This window comes from Capra hircus, chromosome 19 (genome assembly GCF_001704415.2).
Source record: "Capra hircus breed San Clemente chromosome 19, ASM170441v1, whole genome shotgun sequence".
Taxonomy (NCBI): domain Eukaryota; kingdom Metazoa; phylum Chordata; class Mammalia; order Artiodactyla; family Bovidae; genus Capra; species Capra hircus.
This window is the reverse complement of record NC_030826.1, coordinates 28092573-28110937: the sequence shown is the minus strand read 5'-3', so window position 1 is coordinate 28110937 and position 18365 is coordinate 28092573. Positions and strand designations below refer to the sequence as shown.

The window sequence follows — 18365 nt, the reverse complement described above, 5'->3', positions numbered from 1 at the left end:
GAACCACCTAGGTGAGTTTTTTTGTTCAGCCCTTGAGCCAGTCTTGGTCTAAGTAAGACCGTTTCAGAAAGTTGTTCGTGTCTGCTGAGTTGCCCAGGGAAGATGGGTAAAGGTCAAAGAGGAGAGAAGCACCCATTGCCATGAGGCTCCCCAATAAGTGGAGGTTCGTTATCAAGAGAAGCCAAGGAAGGGGGATTTGATGGGTGTCTTTGGGGGAGGGGTAGAGAGTTTCAGCTGATGCTGTTGGAATCTGGGCTCTTCAGCACTTGCCGATCACTCTGGAAACAGCACCCACTAACAGAACATCATCAGCCAACAGCAGCTCCCAGCTAATGATGCCATAATTCCCAAATGTGATTGTTGTTTACTCACTAAGTCGTGTCCGACTTTTTGCAACCTCATGGACTGTAACCCGCCAGGCTTCACTGTCCATGGGATTTGCCAGGCAAGAATACTGGAGTGCGTTGCCATTTCCTTCTCCAGGGGATCTTCCTGACTCAGGGATTGAACCCATGTCTCCTTCTTTGGCAGGCATTGGCAGGTGGATTCTTTACCGCTCACCCACCAGGAAAGCCCCTAAGATGAGCAGGTGGAGAAACAGGATGTTAGAGAATGCTCCTTGTCCTGTAGACTAAAGAACAGCAGGCTTCAAGGATAAAGTGGCCCACAGATCCTCCTGGACGGTGGCCTCAGCCTGGCCTGAGTCTACGGGGGCAGAACAGGGAGGCGGGGGTGTGGCATAACAGATCAATGGGGTGTGGGTTGCCTGTTAAGAACACTACATGGTATTTAAAATAGAAGTGTGGACAGATCAAGAGAAGACTTTGATGTCTGTGTGTTTTGGAGTCTGGGAGATTGGAGGGCAGGGAAACATGGGATGGCCAGGGACATTGTTGGGATTGAAGGGGCAAAGAGGGGACTTTTCTCTGTCATGTCTGTAGGAGGCCACTAGGTGGCGTCCTGAGTCCTGATAGTCATCACCTCTGTTTCAGGGACTTGCCTGTGGAAGTAGATACAACAATATCTAAACATGTGACAATTACATAAAAGATACAGCAAACAAAAGGCACCGAAATCAAAGAAATCAGATCTCAAGTTAGAATAGCACAAATTGGAAATGTTTGACCACTTACAAAACAAAAGTCACAGCCCTCTGCTTACAGCCGTCTCTAACCCCAGTCGTGGCTTTGACTCCCCCAGGAGGCTGCCTTCTGCTGCAAACTCTCACCCAGTCCACGCCCAGCAGGGTCCCTGTGAGGCTGTCCAAACCCTAATGAGGGGGACTGCCTGCCCCCACCCTCCGCCGCCGAATCCCAGCCCCCTCGGTGAGAAGAACCAGGTGTCGTGGAGTCTCCTCACCGTGGTTGACACGGCACCGAGGACCTACTTTCCAGCTACAGAACTAAGCTTCAGGGGAAAAGGGAAACCTTGGCTTGTTTCTTCTCAGCATCTTTGAATCAGGGAGATGGAGAGATGGATGATGCCATGAAGGAAGGCTAGGATGGGATCGTGGTGCAGACTCAGCCGCAGAGGAGGACAGCGCCAGGCAGGACCGCGGAATACTGAGGGTCCCCCGAGGCAGGGCCGGGATGCTGAGGGAAGGCGGGTGGGGGGGCGCTGCTGGGGCTACGGCTCAGCTGCAGGAGGACGCCGGGACCTGGAGAGGTGGCAGAATCAGTGCCAGGTGGGCAGCGGGAGGCCACTTCGGGGGTCCCTAGTCTCCTCCCTGGGTGCCCTGCCCCTCAGTCCCTAAAGAGTGAAGCTTTGTGGGTTGGGTGGGGCCACGGAGGGGGCTGGGAGTCAGACTGTTAGAGGCCCTGGAGGCCAGGGGTCTAATCTTCCCCGTGTTCTGACCTTCATCCGGGAACTCCCAGTGCCAGCACCTCCAAGGAGCAGGGCCATGACTGATGAAGGAACAGGTAAATTCATGAACTGCTCTTTTGGGTTTTTTGGCCACAGGAATCTCCTACCAGCGCCTGGTGAGGGCCGAGCAGGGCCTGTCCACTAGGAGTCACCGCAGCTCCACTGTGTGAGTGCTCTTGGGGAGGAAGGAATGGCAGGGCGAGGGGCAGAGGTGTGTGATGTTTTGTGCACTGGCTCATTTTTCTGGGCTAAGGGTCTTTCATCAGATTCCTAAATGGGTCTGAGATTTTAAAACAAAAAACAAAAATTACCTGCTTTGGTTATGCTGAACAAGCACACATTACCTTTCTTTACCCCTACTTTTCAGATGAGGAAGCCAAAGGCCAGAGAGGGCAAGTAACTTCCCCAAGGTCACACAGCTAGTAAAAGTCTGAGCCAGGATTTGAGCCTCAGTCTTACTCAAAAGCCCAGGCTCTTTGTATAATGTCTTTCTGCCTGTCAGTAAAACAGCATTTTCCAAACTTGCCTGACCAAGACCTATAATTTTAAAAGGTATTTTATATGAAAACCTGATACACACACATCGAGCTGAGACAAGTTTTAGGAAAGAAAAGTCATCTCCCAAGCATGTTCTAGTTCAGTTTCATTTCAAAGGCAGTTCTGGTTAGGACTTCCTGAGCTGATTTCATTACCCACGGCCTGCAGCTGGAAAAGCATTTGAGAGGAAACCTCTATTCTAAGGGCCCTCCAGCAAGCCTCCAAGCACATGGGTGCCTGGAGACCCCAGCCTCCACTGGCTCAGAAATTCCAGTCACCCCAGCCACTTGCTATCCTCAGTCCCAGGGGTTCACAGCACATTCACTGAGCAGATATCATTTGAGTTCCTTCTTGGTAAAAACAAACAGAAAAGCAAGTGGTAGATTTTAAGAGAGAGAGAAAGGGCAGAAAAAATGTCTGGTAAAGAAAGGTTGGTTAATAAGCAAGCAAAATTCCGCCAGGGGGGCTGAGGCAGGTGGATGATGGATAGTCACCAACAGCTTCAAGGCACTTCCTGAACCCCAGGTAGTGCTGCAAGAGTCCCTCCATCATCCAGTCCTCCTGGTAAGTAAGCCTATGAGAGAGGTATGCTTTAGATCCAGGAACTGAGGCACTGAGAGAGGTTCATAGAAAGAGCTCCCAGCCAAGTCATTCTCACTGTGGTTAACAAGCCTGCAGAGGAGGTGCAAGCGGTGAGGCCTTGGGGTGGCTGGCCCGGTCATGTGTAGAGTAGTGCTTAATGCATGTCCATGAGGGCATGATCCAGCAGTCAGTAAAGGAGGATGACTCAGTGGGGGACTACTTACTTGAGCCTGATCCCTTTTTCTTACAAATAGAGAAATCAAAATGAGTTTCCCCCTAAACCCTGGGGAGTCTGACATAGCCCCATCCCATCCCTGAGTTCTGACCCCCAGGCCAGCTCTGGGACAGTCGTCCACAGACACTGGCAGAAGGGCCACCTGCCTGGTGCTTCTTTGTGCTGTGTTTAAACACTGCAGGACTTGTGAGGGGACAAGCGTGAGCAGTTCACACTAACAGCCTTCACAGGAATACCACTGCTATGGCTGGTGTGTGCTCAGTCCTTCAGTCGTGTCCGACTCTTTGTGATACTGTGGACTGTAGCCTGCCAGGCTCCTCTACCTATGGGATTTTTCCACGCAAGAATACTGGAGTGGAGTACTTTAGAGAAAATGCACTGACTGGGGGTTGTCGTGGCTGAAGTTCAAACAGTCATGTGTTAACTGAGTGATTGATCCTTGAGGTTCATGATTCTCTTAATATTTGAGTATGTTCAAAATGTCCATAATGCAGACATTTAAACACTGGCATCAGGAGGGAACCCAGGGGCCAATCTCACCTCCTGAGATGGACCACATTCTGCCGGTGGGATGTGTATCTTTCTCAATATACCTACTTTCTGAGTGCTTTCACTCAAAAAAGAAAAAAAAAAAAGAGTCCAGGGGAAGGAAGGTGGGGGTTGGTGACTGGATGCATGCTCCCTCCACCAGCCCAGTGCTGGCCTTCATGATGGCTTTGGTGGTCCAGTTTCTGAGACTCCGAGCTCCCAGTGCAGGGGCCCAGGTTCAATCCCTAGTTCTCTAGTCAGAGAACTAGATCCCACATGGAGCCAAATAAATAATTTTTTTTTTTTTTTAAAGAAAGGGCACCCTCTGCCAGAAGAGGAGTCAGATGCAGCCCTGACTTGCTCTCCTTCCTCCTAGCAGAAGCCACCTCACACCCGACCCTTGACTTGAGGAGCACACGGGCTGAAATTTCAGGCCACATCTCACAGCATGTGGTTGCCTTGCTGCCCCCTCCCCAAAATGATCACCTGGCCTCCAATCACCTCCCCTAAAATACAATCCTGTATTGTGTCATTTTGTACCTGTTCAGATGTCTTGTAGGAAAATTTTTTATTTAAAAAAAAAAAGAAGGTAGAATTTATCTGTGGAAACGAAGTTCAGTTTTTAAAAGGTCTTTGTAAAGACCAGCTGAAAACTGGTCAAAAGTAGGTGGTAAGGTTTCCCGTTGGAACTGGGACCCCCAAGGCACCGGCTCTCCCCTGGTCTCAGGTCCCGCCTGGGCTGTGAGAAGGCCTGGGTGTCAGAGGGGCTGACCCCAGCCCGAGTGGGCTCTGTGGCGGCCTCACCCCTGTCCCCCAGTGCCAATGGCCGGTCCTCTGTCCCCAGCACTGTGCTCTTGCTGAACCCATTGGAGGTGCAGGCCGAGTTCCTTGCCGTGGCCAACCAGCTGAGCACGCCCGGGCCCTCGCCGCACAGCACCTACACCACCCTGCTCCTGCACGCCTTCCAGGCCACCTTTGGGCCCCACTGCGACCTGCCGGGTTTGCACTGCAGGCTGCAGGTATGTGCCTGGGGCCCTGGGCTCAGCAGCGCCCCCTCCCAGCAGAAGTTCTCACTACTCCCTTTTGGAGCCCGCCCGGATACACTGGCCCCCCTCACCTTGAGTGAGGTTGCTGGAGCACTGACCTCATTGAGAGGTCTCTGTTCTGCTGGTTCCTAACCTGGATGGGTGGAACCAGGACCGAGGGACTGAACGCAGCCTCCAAGGGTGGAGTGAGCTGGGTGGCACAGGCGTGAGCTTTACACTGAACCTGGCACCCTGGTGTCTAGGCTGAGCTCTGGGACCTGCCAGCTGTGTGGCTCCCCCTCTCTGAGCACTGACATTCTGCCCCCTCCTGCCCCAGCTCTGCAAGGCTCTGGGCCTTTCTTTCTGACCATTTCTGGAGAAAGGGGGCTGAAGGGGGGCCTAGCTCGGTGGTCAGTCGTGGGTGGAGGCAGGCAACGAGGCCAGGGAGAGACAGGTCACTGGGAGTTTGAGAAGTTGGGCAGCCAGGCCAAGGTTCACGGGCAAGCCTGCCTACCCCCCTCTCCTACCCTGGCTTTCAGTCCAAGACCCTGGCCGAGCTTGAGGACATCTTCACGGAGACGGCAGAGGCCCAGGAACTGGCATCCGGCATCGGGGATGCTGCCGAGGCCCGCCAGTGGCTCAGGACCAAGCTGCAGGCAGTGGGAGAGAAAGCCGGCTTCCCTGGTGTCCTAGGTGAGGCTCTGGGGATAAGGCCCCATCCCCCCATGGCTCCATAGCTGTTCAGGCAAGCAGCCCAGCTGGGCCTGCTCCATATAATCATTCAGAGACCCAGATTCTCCAACACCTCCTGCTCTGCCATCCTGAGGGCATGTTTCCCCTCTGCAGGGTTAGGGTTCGGCTGCAGATTGCCACAGGGGTGGTGGTGGGAGGAGGAAAAGGGAGGACTGATCGAGGGCACCGGGCTGCATTTGAAGACAACACAGAAGCTGCACATACCCCTCTGAGCCCCCTTTGTCACATGGCCCACCTTGTCCCAGCGTCTCTGGGGAAAGTCTGTTACAGAAGAAGGGACTCCTGGTGAGCTGGTGCCCTCGTTCTCCTGTTTGAACCGAAGGTTCAGAGCCTAAGACTTGGCCACAGTCCCACAGCTCACAGAAGGGTGTGGCTTCTACCCGGTGGGCTTGAGAAAAGCCCCCTGACTGCAGGTCAGGCATCTCAGCTTCCAACTCAGACTCAGCCCACCCGGCTGTTGGTCCCTCTCCCCACTCTGGTCTCTCCTCCAAGACGAAGAGGGGTCTGGGCTGGCCTGTCTCAAGGCGCCGGCCCAGCCCTCACCTCCTGGCCCTCTCTCCCTGGCTCCTCCAGACACCGCCAAACCCGGCAAGCTGCGCACCATCCCCATGCCCGTGGCCAGGTGCTACACCTACAGCTGGAACCAGGACAGCTTCGGTGAGCGGCCCGCTGGGCTCCCCCCTGGTGCCCACCCCCCAAACTTCCAGAGCTGTCTTTCTCTGCAGTGGGCCTCCCAGCTGAGCAGGCTCTGAGCAGAGCGGAGGGCAGGCTCTGAGTCCAGGGCTGGCTCCCTGCCTTCTTCCCCCCAACATCATTCTGTCTGAGTTGGTCACCCCTCCCAGGGTTGTGCAGGAGGGGTCCCAGGGCCTGATGCCCAGACGGTGTACCCCGTTACTCCCGGCAGACATCCTGCAGGAAATCCTGCTGAAGGAACAAGAGCTGCTCCAACCGGGCATCCTAGGGGACGACGAGGATGAGGACGGGGAGGAGGAGGATGAGGATGAGGACGAGGAGGAGGAGGACTTGGACAGCGACAGGCACTCTGCCGAGAGGGACTCTCTGCTCTCCACCAGCTCCGCAGCCTCCCGCGACTCCACCCTGTCCCTTGCCTCGTCCCAGGCCTCAGGACCCACCCTCCACCGCCAGCTGCTGACCTCCTTCGTGTCGGGCCTGTCGGACGGCATGGACAGTGGCTACGTGGAGGACAGTGAGGAGAGCTCCTTCGAGAGGCCCAAAAGGCCTGGCAGCCAAGAACGCCGGGGCCACCGCAGGTCCGGACAGAAGTTCAACAGGATCTATAAACTCTTCAAGAGCACCAGCCAGCTCGTGCTTCGGAGGGACTCCCGGGCCCTGGAGGGCTGCCCGGACAGCGCCCTGCCCCTGCGGCGGGCCGGCAGCCTCTGTAGCCCCGTCAGCCCCCTGGACGGCCCGAGGCCCGCCTCCCGGGCCCAGCGCTCACGCTCCCTGCCCCAGGCAAAGCTCAGCCCCCCGCTGCCCGGCTGGCTCCTGGCCCCCGCCTCCCGCCACCAGCGCCGCCGCCCCTTCCTGAGCGGGGACGAGGACCCCAAGGCCTCCACGTTGCGAGTCGTGGTCTTCGGCTCCGATCGGATCTCGGGGAAGGTGGCCCGGGCATACAGCAAACTGCGGTGAGAGCCAGAGCTGGGCCTCCATCTGCCCTGGGCTAAAGAGGGGTGGTGCTGGTGGCATCCGGGCTCGAGGACTGGGGTCCCCCAGGGGCCCAGGGTCTCCCTTCTCACTATCTTCTTCTCCACAGGCGGCTGGAGAGCAACCGTCCGCTCCTCACACGGTTCTTCAAGCTCCAATTCTTCTATGTGCCCGTGAAGCGGAGCCAAGGAACTGGTGGCTGCACCAGCCCAGCTTCTCCATGCCAGACGTCCTCCCTCCCCGCAGACTCCCCGAGGCACCCCAGCCCTGCGGTACGTCCCCAGCCCCAGGCCCAGCAGGGTGGCAAAGCAAGGAGACATGAGCAGGTCCCAGATCCCTGAAAGGGGCTGGTCGGAAGTCAGGAGCAGCAGCTAACCCTGTTTATGAGGCACGTCCTCCTGGGTGGGCCTGGCTCCCAGGCGTGCTCCCTGCCCTGCATGTGGTGATGGGGTGGGAGGGGCATGGACTGAGGGTTGTTAGACCTCTCCAAGGGCAAGGGAGAAGCTTGGGATGGGACAGTGGGTGCCGTGCAGGTCCCGCAGCGAGGGTGGCAGGGCAGGGCCAGGGCGCCGGTATGACTGTCGCCCCTTCTCCAGGAGCTGGGCACAGCCCCCTGGGGCGAGAGCACCAACGACATCTCCCACTACCTCGGCATGCTCGACCCCTGGTATGAGCGCAACGTGCTGGGCCTCATGCACCTGCCCCCTGAAGTCCTGTGCCAGGTGAGCTGCCCCTTTCCGGGGTGCAGAGGCTGGGGGGCCCCTAGCTGCAGTCACCCAGTCTTGCTTTGAAGGCCCTAGTTTAGGGGGTCCAGCTGGAGGCCTCCCTGGAGGGCCAGGGCTCCCTCATGATCGAGCAGGGAGGCTGGGTGGAAGCAGGGCTGAGCTGAACCTGGGGCTCCAAGGCCCAGGGAGGGGCTCTCGATCCTGGGAGGGAGGGAGGGGTGCCAGAAGTATCCAGGTGTCTTAGGCCTCAGCCCCCACTCCTCAACCCCCAGCTTCGACCAGCTCGGAGGCTGGAGAGGAGGGACAGAGGCAGGCCGTGGGTCCTCCCCAACCCTTCCATTTCCTCTCCGCATCTCACCACCCCCATCCCTGGCCCTGCCTGCCTCTGGATCTGTCTCCTTTGTGTGTCGTCCTCTCATTCTCCCCCTTCTCTCTCCATCTCGGGGCTCCCCCCCACCCCCAGCAGTCTCTGAAGGCGGAGTCCCGGCCCCTGGAGGGCTCCCCTGCCCAGCTGCCCATCCTGGCCGACATGCTGCTCTATTACTGCCGCTTTGCTGCCCGCCCGGTGCTGCTACAGGTCTATCAGACCGAGGTAAATCCTGTCCTGCCACTCCAGACTGGCTGCAGGGTCCCCCTCCGCCCACCCCCGGCAGCCCTGTGTGGGCGGCGCCTGGGAGTCCCTCTGGGAGGTCCACGCTGATGCCCGCCCTCCTGCCCACTCCAGCTGACCTTCATCACCGGGGAGAAGACGACAGAGATCTTCATCCACTCCCTGGAGCTGGGTCACTCTGCTGCCACGCGTGCCATCAAGGCTTCAGGTGGGTCCTACCTGAGCCCCTGTGGAGGTGGGCCAAGATCCAGGGGGCCCCTGGGGAGGAGGGGTCACAGGGTAGTGGGGCAGGAGGGACAAGAAAGGGGTGGGGAGGCAGGGCCCCGGGTCTGTGAGGGCCTGGAAGGGAGAGGAGCAGAGGGTCTGTTTGTGTGCACAGGTCCTGGCAGCAAGCGGCTGGGCATTGACGGTGACCGGGAGGCTGTCCCGCTAACACTACAGATTATCTACAGCAAGGTGAGCGTGCTGCTGGCCTGCCCCTCAGGTCTGCTCCCCACGCCACCTCCCCAGAGCCAGCCTCCTATGTACTAGGCCCAGTCTATAAGCTGGAAGGCCGCGGCAGGCTGCCAGGGCTCTCCAGGATGCTAAGAGAATGGGGAAGGAGAGGCAGTGGACCTTGCCCTCTCCCTCTGCCTCCAAAGCTGCCCTCCCCCGGGGCAGTCCCCCTCGTCAGTGTGCTTAGGGACCCAGATTCCAGGCTGGGGGTGAGGATGGAGCAGAGTTCAACCCGGTCATCAGGCTGGCCCGTGGACCAAACCAGTGACCTGGCAGCTCCTCCTGGGGTCCACAAGGTCTTTATAGGGGTTGCGGGGCTCTTGGTGAAGAAGCTGGCTGACGGATGAAGGAGAGAGAGCTGCCTGGGTGTGCTGGTGGCAGGCGGTACCCTGTGGCTGGCGGGTCTGGAGCTGAAGGCACCAGGCACCGGGGGCCTGGGGCTCAGTGTGGCTCTGCTCCCTTCCCAGGGGGCCATCAGCGGACGCAGTCGCTGGAGCAACATGGAGAAGGTCTGCACCTCTGTCAACCTCAGCAAGGCCTGCCGGCAGCAGGAGGAGTTAGGTGAGGGGGTGGGGGTGGGGACGCGGTTAGGGGGACCGGGAGGTGGGGTGGGGCAGGGGCAGGGTAGGGATGAGGACAGGGGGGTGGAGGACCGGGAAGTGGAGGTGGGGGACAGGGAGGTGGAGGTGGGGGCAGGGGGTGAGGGAGGGGACAGGGACACGGGTGGTCCTGAGCCTGGCCTGAGCCGCCGCTGCCCTTCAGACTCGAGCACAGAGGCCCTGATGCTGAACCTGACAGAAGTGGTGAAAAGGCAGAACCCTAAATCTAAGAAGGGCTTCAACCAGGTAAGGGCGCCCCCTCCTCTTGGCCACCCCCTCAGGAGACTTACCGGGCACGTGTGTGTATGCGTGTATGTGTCTGTGTATGCATGTGTGTGTCTGTGCATGTCTGTGTCTGTGCGTATGAGGGTGGTATGTCCAAGGGCTGTGCTGGGCCGTGTGGGTGAGAGGAGAGGCTGGTGAGGGGTGTGCGCTCGTGTGGGGGCTCTGGGAGGAGGAGGTACCCTTGCATCTGCAGAAAGGCTCTGTGGTGGCTGCCAGGGGAGCCCCGAGCAGACTCTGTGTCAGCGTGGACTCTGTGTCAGGGGACCCAGGCTCTCATGATGCAGGCAGTGGGGTTTTCCTCCCAGAACAAATGCTCCTTTTAGACTCAGGAAAGGGCAGAGGCTGGGAGGGAGTCAGCGCCTGATGGAGGCCGTGGGCCCATCCCCTGTGTGCCCCCACCCCTTGGACCCAGGTGGGTGGTTCCAAGGGGAGAGGTTGCTGAGGGCTGGCAGCTCCAAAGGAGAGGAGGGGGTGGACAGGGCTCCAGGTGACCCGGGCCCTCTTTGCAGATTACCACGTCACAGGTCAAAGTGGACAAGGTGCAGATCATCGGCTCTAACACCTGCCCCTTTGCTGTGTGCCTGGACCAGGACGAGCGGAAGATCCTGCAGAGTGTGGTCAGGTAGGAAAGTGGGGGCCCCTAGCCCTGCTTCAGCACCCCTACCCCCGACCCTGAGGCCTGGAAGGGTGGGATCCTGCCCTGACACCCACCCTGCCCCACAGGTGCGAGGTCTCGCCCTGCTACAAGCCCGAGAAGAGCAACCTCTGCCCCCAGCCCCAGAGGCCCTCCCACCCACCGGCGCAGGGGCAGACCACGCCTGACCTCTGCTCCCTGCTCTGTCTGCCCATCATGACCTTCAGCGGAGCTCTGCCCTAGCCGTGCGGCACCAGCCTGGACAGGAAGCCCGGGGGCAGCCTTCTCGAGGCTGCCTTTTCCTGGGAGGGCCTGGCTCCTGATGGACAACTGAATGGCCCTGTGCTGGGTCAGGATCCCCGCTGTGGGCTCTGCAGCAGACAGGGGGTTACTGGTGCCTCAGGGCTCTGTTTGGGAATAAAAACAACAACCAGGCATTAGGGGGAGGGACTTGTCCATACAGCCCCTCAGATTCCTCAGGTAGAGAGGAGAGGGACGAGAGAGCCAATCTCTGGAGGCCCTGCCCTCTAGATGGTCTAGGATCCTCTCTAGAAGGAAGATCCGAGGCTCTGGTGCTCTGGCGGGTGGAGGGGTTAGGGCTCCCTCTCGACCCTTGGCCAGGCCCTCCCCTTACCTTGTCAGAGACTTGCGGGGTGGGGGGGGGCCTTTGAGTCTGGAGTTGGGTCCCCCTACCTGGGGTTCAGGTAGTAGAAACATGAGTGTTATTTTTCTGACCCCATTGCCGCCCCCTACCCCCTTCTCCATCTATCTTTCTCTCTCACATGCACACTTTCTCTCTCTCAAATTCCCTGGGTCTTCTAAAGAACAGCACCAACACCTGTTTACTGTCAGGACTCAGAGCAGACTCCTTCTGGAGCCCCTTCCTGGATCAAGATTCCTGGAGGAGACAGGACAAGCCTAGATTCCGTGGCAGCTCAGTGACCTTCTGGCTAAACGGCCAGAAGGAAGTGAATTAGCGTCTTCAAGCCTCTTTTGTTGAGGGGGGTGATGAGGTCTCCTTGAAGGGTTGAGACAAGACTGCAGAGCACCTGGCCCAGCACCTCTCTCAGGTGCTCAGGAAAGCTCAGCGGCCTCGCACCCTGAGCACTGAGTCCCCGGTCTGGTGGTGGAGGGGAGGGAAGGCTCTTCATTGCCTCTTTTCCAATTTGCTGCTGAGGCAGGACCCAGATGAGAGGGGAAGGGACGCTCAGCCGTACCCTCTGAAGGAGGAATTGCCTTGGTCTGGGTAAGGAGAGGGTCCACAGCTGCCCTAGCCTTCACCTCTGCCTATCCCAGGCTGGCCCGCCTGACCCCACCTCCCAACTCAGTCCATCACATGTGGAATCTTCCAGCCCCAGAGTTCACAGGCACCATTGCGCCTGGGCAAGTTCCCAGAGGAGCAGAGCGTGGAGAGCTGATCTCAAGGAGCTCAGAGGCTGATTGGGGGCAAATGGCTGATAGAACACGAGAGCCGAAAATTAGTAACTGCCAGGTGACACTGGTTTGAGAATCTGGACGCTGATGTGTGGGCTGGGGTGGTCGGATGGAAGCCTGGGCTGGGGTCGGGGTTCGGAGTGGGAGAGGTGGGGAAGTAACCATGGACGCAGACAGTTATATCTGTACAGAACCCCTCCCACTCCTGATTCATTTGTGCCAAAGGCTCTGGGCTCATAGGAGCCCATGAAGCCCCAGCCCAGCGTACTCAGCACCTGAGAGAAGTGGACAGAGCGGCTTCATCTCCCCCTGCGCCCATATTACCATCCCTCCCCTGTCCAGACCCCAGACAGTGGTGGGCAATGCACCTTCAGTGTTTTTTGTCTTATGAGTCCATGGTCCTATGACGTGATTGACAGATATCCAAGAATAAATGAGTGGAATTTAATATTATTGTCAAATAAAATTTGATTTCTCTTGGATTTGATGATCTACAGTTATTTTCCTGCTAGTGTCAGTTCATGTAAGTCATTTCACATAGAATGGAAATAAGGTTCTTTGAGGATTGTTTTGTTTATCTTTTTGTAATTTTCCTCTCTATAAAAAATACATTTTATACCCAAGGCTTCCTTCCATATAGCCCTCACTGTGCTGCTGAGCAGAAGGGAAGTGAGCTTTGTGCTGGACCTCTCGGATTCATTTGGGAATTTCGATAAAATGGAGAAATTTCTCAAAATTACACTTTGCCAGTCTGACAATGGAAATGGATATCCCAAATGGGGTAATATAATTTTTATAATGGAAAACACTACTTAATTAGACTGGCAGCCAATTATCTTTTTACTGTCTCCCTAGTTGCAAATTTTCCAGAATACCATATAGTTGGGACCATACGGTATCACCGACTCAATGGGCATGAGTTTGAGCAAACTCCAGGAGATGATACTGAAGGACAAGGAAGCCTGGCATGCTGCAGTCCCTTGGATCAAAAAGTCAGACATGACTTAGCAACTGAACAACCTGTAGTACATCAGTTCAGTTTAGTTCAGTCGCTCAGTCGTGTCCAACTCTTTGTGACCCCATGAATTGCAGCACACCAGGCCTCCCTGTCCATCACCAACTCCCAGAGTTCACTCAGACTCACGTCCATCAAGTCCGTGATGCCATCCAGCCATCTCATCCTCTGTCGTCCCCTTCTCCTCCTGCCCCCAATCCCTCCCAGCATCAGAGTCTTTTCCAATGAGTTAACTCTTCGCAAGAGGTGGCCAAAATACTGGAGTTTCAGCTTCAGCATCATTCCTTCCAAAGAAATCCCAGGGCTGATCTCCTTCAGAATGGACTGGTTGGATCTCCTTGCAGTCCAAGGGACTCTCAAGAGTCTTCTCCAACACCACAATTCAAAAGCATCAATTCTTCGGCGCTCAGCCTTCTTCACAGTCCAACTCTCACATCCATACATGACCACAGGAAAAACCATAGCCTTGACTAGATGGACCTTAGTCAGCAAAGTAATGTCTCTGCTTTTGAATATGCTATCTAGGTTGGTCATAACTTTTCTTCCAAGGAGTAAGCATCTTTTAATTTCATGGCTGCAATCACCATCTGCAGTGATTTTGGAGCCCACAAAAATAAAGTCTGACATTGTTTCCACTGTTTCCCCATCTATTTCCCATGAAGTGATGGGACCAGCTGCCATGATCTTCGTTTTCTGAATGTTGAGCTTTAAGCCAACTTTTTCACTCTCTTTCATTTTCATCAAGAGGCTTTTTAGTTCCTCTTCACTTTCTGCCATAAGGGTGGTGTCATCTGCATACCTGAGGTTATTGATATTTCTCCCAACAATCTTGATTCCAGCTTGTGTTTCTTCCAGCCCAGTGTTTCTCATGATGTACTCTTCATATAAGTTAAATAAGCAGGGTGGCAATATACAGCCTTGACGTACTCCTTTTCCTATTCAGAACCAGTCTGTTGTTCCATGTCCAGTTCTAACTGTTGCTTCCTGACCTGCATACAGATTTCTCAAGAGGCAGGTCAGGTGGTCTGGTACTCCCATCTCTTTCAGAATTGTCCACAGTTTATTGTGATCCACACAGTCAAAGCCTTTGGCATAGTCAATAAAGCAGAAATAGATGTTTTTCTGGAACTCTTGCTTTTTCCATGATCCAGCGGATGTTAGCAATTTGATCTCTGGTTCCTCTGCCTTTTCTAAAACCAGCTTGAACATCAGGAATTTCACGGTTCATGTATTGCTGAAGCCTGGCTTGGAGAATTTTGAGCATTACTACACTAGCATGTGAGATGAATGCAATTGTGCAGTAGTTTGAGCATTCTTTGGCATTGCCTTTCTTTGGGATTGGAATGAAAACTGACCTTTTCCAGTCCTGTGGCCACTGCTGAGTTTTCCAAATTTGCTGGCATATTGAGTGCAGCACTTTCATAGCATCATCTTTCAGGATTTGAAACAGCTCAACTTTACATACTTTTTCATATTGGTTCCTTTCACTTAGCAATATGCATTGAGGATTCCTCCATATCTTCATAGCTCATTTGTTTTTGTTGCTGAATAGTATTTCAATTTATTGAGGTACCAGGATTTATTTATACATTCATCTAATAAAGAACATCTTGGTTGATGCACATTTGGGACATTCATGAATAAAGCTGCCATCAACATACGGTGCTGGTTTTTGTTCAGACATGCACACGTTTTCCACTCATTTGGATAAATACCAAGGAACGTAGTTGCTTGATCATATGGTACAAATACAGTACAGTTAGGCTTTTCTATTTTTTCGGTCTCACCGGCAATGCATGAGAGTTCCTGTACTTGCACACCCTTATTAGCGTTTGGTGTTGTCCGTGCTTTGAGTTTGATCCATTCTAATGGGTGTGTAGTGATACCTTCTTGGTTGTTTTCTTGCTCCCTAAAGACTGATGTTGAGCATCTTTTCGTGTGTTCATTTGCCATATGTCTATTTTCTTTCTTTTAATGTTTAAAATAGACTTTATTTTTAGAGCAGCTTTAAGATCAAAGCAAAATTAAGCAGCGGATATGGAAAGTTCCCACATATCCCACCTCCTTCCACTATCAACTAGTACATTTGTTACAACTGATGAACCTACATGGATCCATTATTATTGCTCAACGTCTGTTGTTTACATTAGGGCTCACTGTTGGCATTGTATAATACATTCTATGGATTTGGAAAAATATATCCACCATCATAATATCACACAAAGTAGTCTCACTGCCCTGAAAACCTCTGTGTTCCCCTGTTCACCCGTTCTTCCCCTACCCTCTGCCAACCGCTGATCTTTTTGCCATCTCCATCGTTTTTCCTTTTCCAGAATGTTATGTAGTTGGAATTGTATCGTCTGTGGCTTTTTTTGCATTGGCTTTGTCTCTTTTCTTTGCTGAGGTATCTGTTCAGATCTTTTGCCCTAGTTTTAATTAGGTTGCTTGTTTTCTTATTGTTGAATGTTAAAAAGAGTTTTTGGAGCACAAATTTTGGATACCAGTCCTTTATCAGATATGTGTTTTGCAAATATTTTCTTCCAATTGGTGGCTGGTGTTTTCATTCTCTTAACACTGCCTTTTGCAGAGCAGATGATCTTAATTTTAATGAAGTCCAATTTATCCACTCGTTCTGCCCTGGTGGCTTGGAACTTCCTTTGGGGCCCAGAACACAGTGGTCTCAGGCCTCTTCCTGTGCTCCCTGACATCCATCGTGCCTCTTCCAGAGGAATGGCTCTCCCACAACCCCTGGGGCAGGGAACGCTTAGCACCCCTCAGTCTGCTCAAAGGAAAGACATCAGAGAGATTTCCAGGTCCTACAGCTTCTCCCCGCAGGAGATGCACGTGGACATGGACTGCTTGGCACCTGCCCTGGGACTTCAGACTTCCCTTCCCGCAGCTGCCACACCCATCACACCCTCTAGCACTGGGATGTCAGCCGCTGCCCTGGGAGTGGGGCTCCTGGGTTTTCTTGGGGAAGAAACTACTCTTTTTGTCCAATCTCGAAATCCTTCTATTTGATCCCCTAGCCCTACCAGTACAATCATGGTAAAGGAAGCCAGCTCTCCTGGGAAAGAGTGCTCTCCCTGGGGCAAAGACAGGCAGGTGGCAAGTCGTCCCCATCTGCAGCAGGCACACCTGTGTCCTGGTCAGATCCCAGCCCCAGGATCTCAGTCTGCTTGGGCTCCTAACAAAATACCATAGAGTGAGTGATTTAAACAACAGATGTTTACTTCTCAAGAGACGTGTGTTCGATCCCTGGGTCAGCAAGATTCCCTGGAGAAGGGGATGGCAACCCATTCCAGTATTCTTGCTGGACAGTTCCGTGGACAGAGGAGCCTGGTGGACTATAGTCCATGGGGTCGCCAAGAGTTGGACACAACTGAGCACACAACCTTTCTTTTGTGCTGTGCTGTGCTAAGTCACTTAAGTCTTGTCTGACTCTTTGCAACCCCCTGGACTGTAGCCCACCAGGCTCCTCTGTCCATGGGATTCTTCAGGCAAGAATACTGGAGTGGATTGCCATGCGCTCCTCCAGGGGATCTTCCCAACCCAGGGATTGAACCTGCGTCTCATGTCTGCTGCATTAGCAGGTGGATTCTTTACCACTAGCGCCACCTGGGAAACCCTACCTTTCTTTTACTTCTCATAATTCTGGGGGCTGGGAAGTCCAGGGTCAGGGTGCTGACAGATTTAGTGTCTGGTGAGAGCTCTCTTCTTGGGCTGCGGATAGCTGTCTTCCACTACATCTTCACGGGTAGAGGAAGCACTGGTGTCTCTTCTTAGGACACTAATCCCATCATGGCAGCTCCACCCTCATGACCTCATCTAAACCGACTCGCCTCCCAAAGGTCCCATTTCCTAACACCATTGCATTGGCGTTCAACATATGAGTCTGGGGACGACACAAGGTATTCAGTCCACACTACTCGGCCATTCTGAACGTGTGGTCCCTGGAGGGCCAGCTGTGGTTACAGCAGCCACACATGTGTGCCCCTTTCTGCACAGGGTGAGGGGGAAGAGACGGCCCATTCAGGGAATCTCAGACATTTAGAGTGGAAGGTGGAGCCTTGGAGTCACTACAGCCTGACCAGGGCATCTCCCCTGAACATCAAGGTAGTAAAAACTGAGATATTAGCAAATGCTGTGTATGGGCCCAGCATGGTCCACACACTTTAAGTGTTTACATCATCTCACACCCACCCGCCAGCTTCACCACTGATAACACCCAGGATGCCTGGACTCCTTAATCAGTAGAGCTTGATGAGAGGCCAGATGAGGAATTTAGGTAGGTCGTTATTGGGACTCTGCTGCAGCACAAGGGATTGAAAACAAGCAGCAAGTGTCCTGGCTCGCTCCCTGAGGTGGGGTGAGCTGGCCCCTCAAGTAGGGTGAGGGTGGGTTGGGCTGGAGGAGCAGCTTAGGTGGTCTGCCCACCCCTGGGTGGTGCTGTGTGCAGCAGTCTTGCTCATGCACTGGACCTTGCTTTTGCTCCTGGAAGCTCAGAAATTGCAGTTGGGTTTTGATCTTTCTGTATCTTGTACATAATTGGCCCCAACTGCTGCAGTTAATATGCCTGCAGTTAATTCTAGTCCCTTATAGTTCTTCTGTCTTCTGTTGCTCCAACATATTTGTCCAGGTGCAAGCACTGCAGCAAAGGGTCCCAGGTCCCAGCCTGTCTCACCGTGAGGTAGGTACTATTGTGCCCCCATTTTACAGATGAGGAAACTGAGGCAGAGAAACTAAGGAACTTGTCCAAGGTCACAGAGACTGTGAAAAGGGGAAGCCAGGGCTCAGCACCACCCCAGAGTCCCTGCCCTTACTGCTACTCCCTCAACCCACTCAGGTGAGCTGTAGGGAAACTGAGGCCCAGAAAAGTAAAGTCCCCACGAATCTGAGAGGGATGGCTTCATCATAAGGGAATTCCAGAGGAGCCCAGCCACCCTCTTCTCTCCCTGGGGACAGGCTGGGAGTGGGGTGCGGTGAAGTGGAAGTAGGGGTGGAGGTGGACAGGAAATGGTTGGCCACTACTGGGGTGGGAGCGGGGGGAGGGGGCAGAATCAGGAAGGAAGCCCTCAGTGAATGAATGTCGCTCCATCCCCCAAAGCTGGTACTGGCCCAAGGGGATCCCCTGGGGCTTCTGGAGAGAGGAAAGGGGGGACAGCAAAGCAGCCTTAACCTCTCCACCCCCCACCCCAAGGAAGGGGCCTCTCATCTGAGGGGCCAGAGGCCGTCTCTGAGTAAAACTGTAACCGCAGGGCTCTAAGGCCAGAACCAGGACTGTCTGCAGAAGAAGTCAGAGAGAGCTGGCAAGGGCTGTGCAAACACACTCTCCAGTCGCTGGGTCACAGATGAATACTGAGACCCAGAGAGGAGGGGT

At 54.6% G+C, this 18365-nt stretch overlaps 1 protein-coding gene across 3 annotated transcripts in view; it reads left to right on the top strand.

Moving 5' to 3' along the window:
• Positions 1-12452, top strand: part of PIK3R5 (phosphoinositide-3-kinase regulatory subunit 5) — a 74204-nt gene extending 61752 nt beyond the window's left edge. For 2 of the 3 annotated variants that reach the window (XM_018064642.1, XM_018064643.1), the window contains exons 6-19: positions 1960-2029; positions 4590-4764; positions 5310-5463; positions 6097-6180; positions 6428-7169; positions 7298-7460; positions 7785-7910; positions 8377-8505; positions 8638-8731; positions 8903-8979; positions 9486-9579; positions 9781-9863; positions 10412-10524; positions 10626-12452. In XM_018064642.1, coding sequence (XP_017920131.1) covers positions 1960-2029; positions 4590-4764; positions 5310-5463; positions 6097-6180; positions 6428-7169; positions 7298-7460; positions 7785-7910; positions 8377-8505; positions 8638-8731; positions 8903-8979; positions 9486-9579; positions 9781-9863; positions 10412-10524; positions 10626-10779 — 2258 coding nt within the window. In that variant the 3' untranslated portion in view covers positions 10780-12452. The remainder of the gene's footprint in view (positions 1-1959; positions 2030-4589; positions 4765-5309; positions 5464-6096; positions 6181-6427; positions 7170-7297; positions 7461-7784; positions 7911-8376; positions 8506-8637; positions 8732-8902; positions 8980-9485; positions 9580-9780; positions 9864-10411; positions 10525-10625) is intronic. The other variant, XM_018064644.1, reaches the window with a different exon arrangement.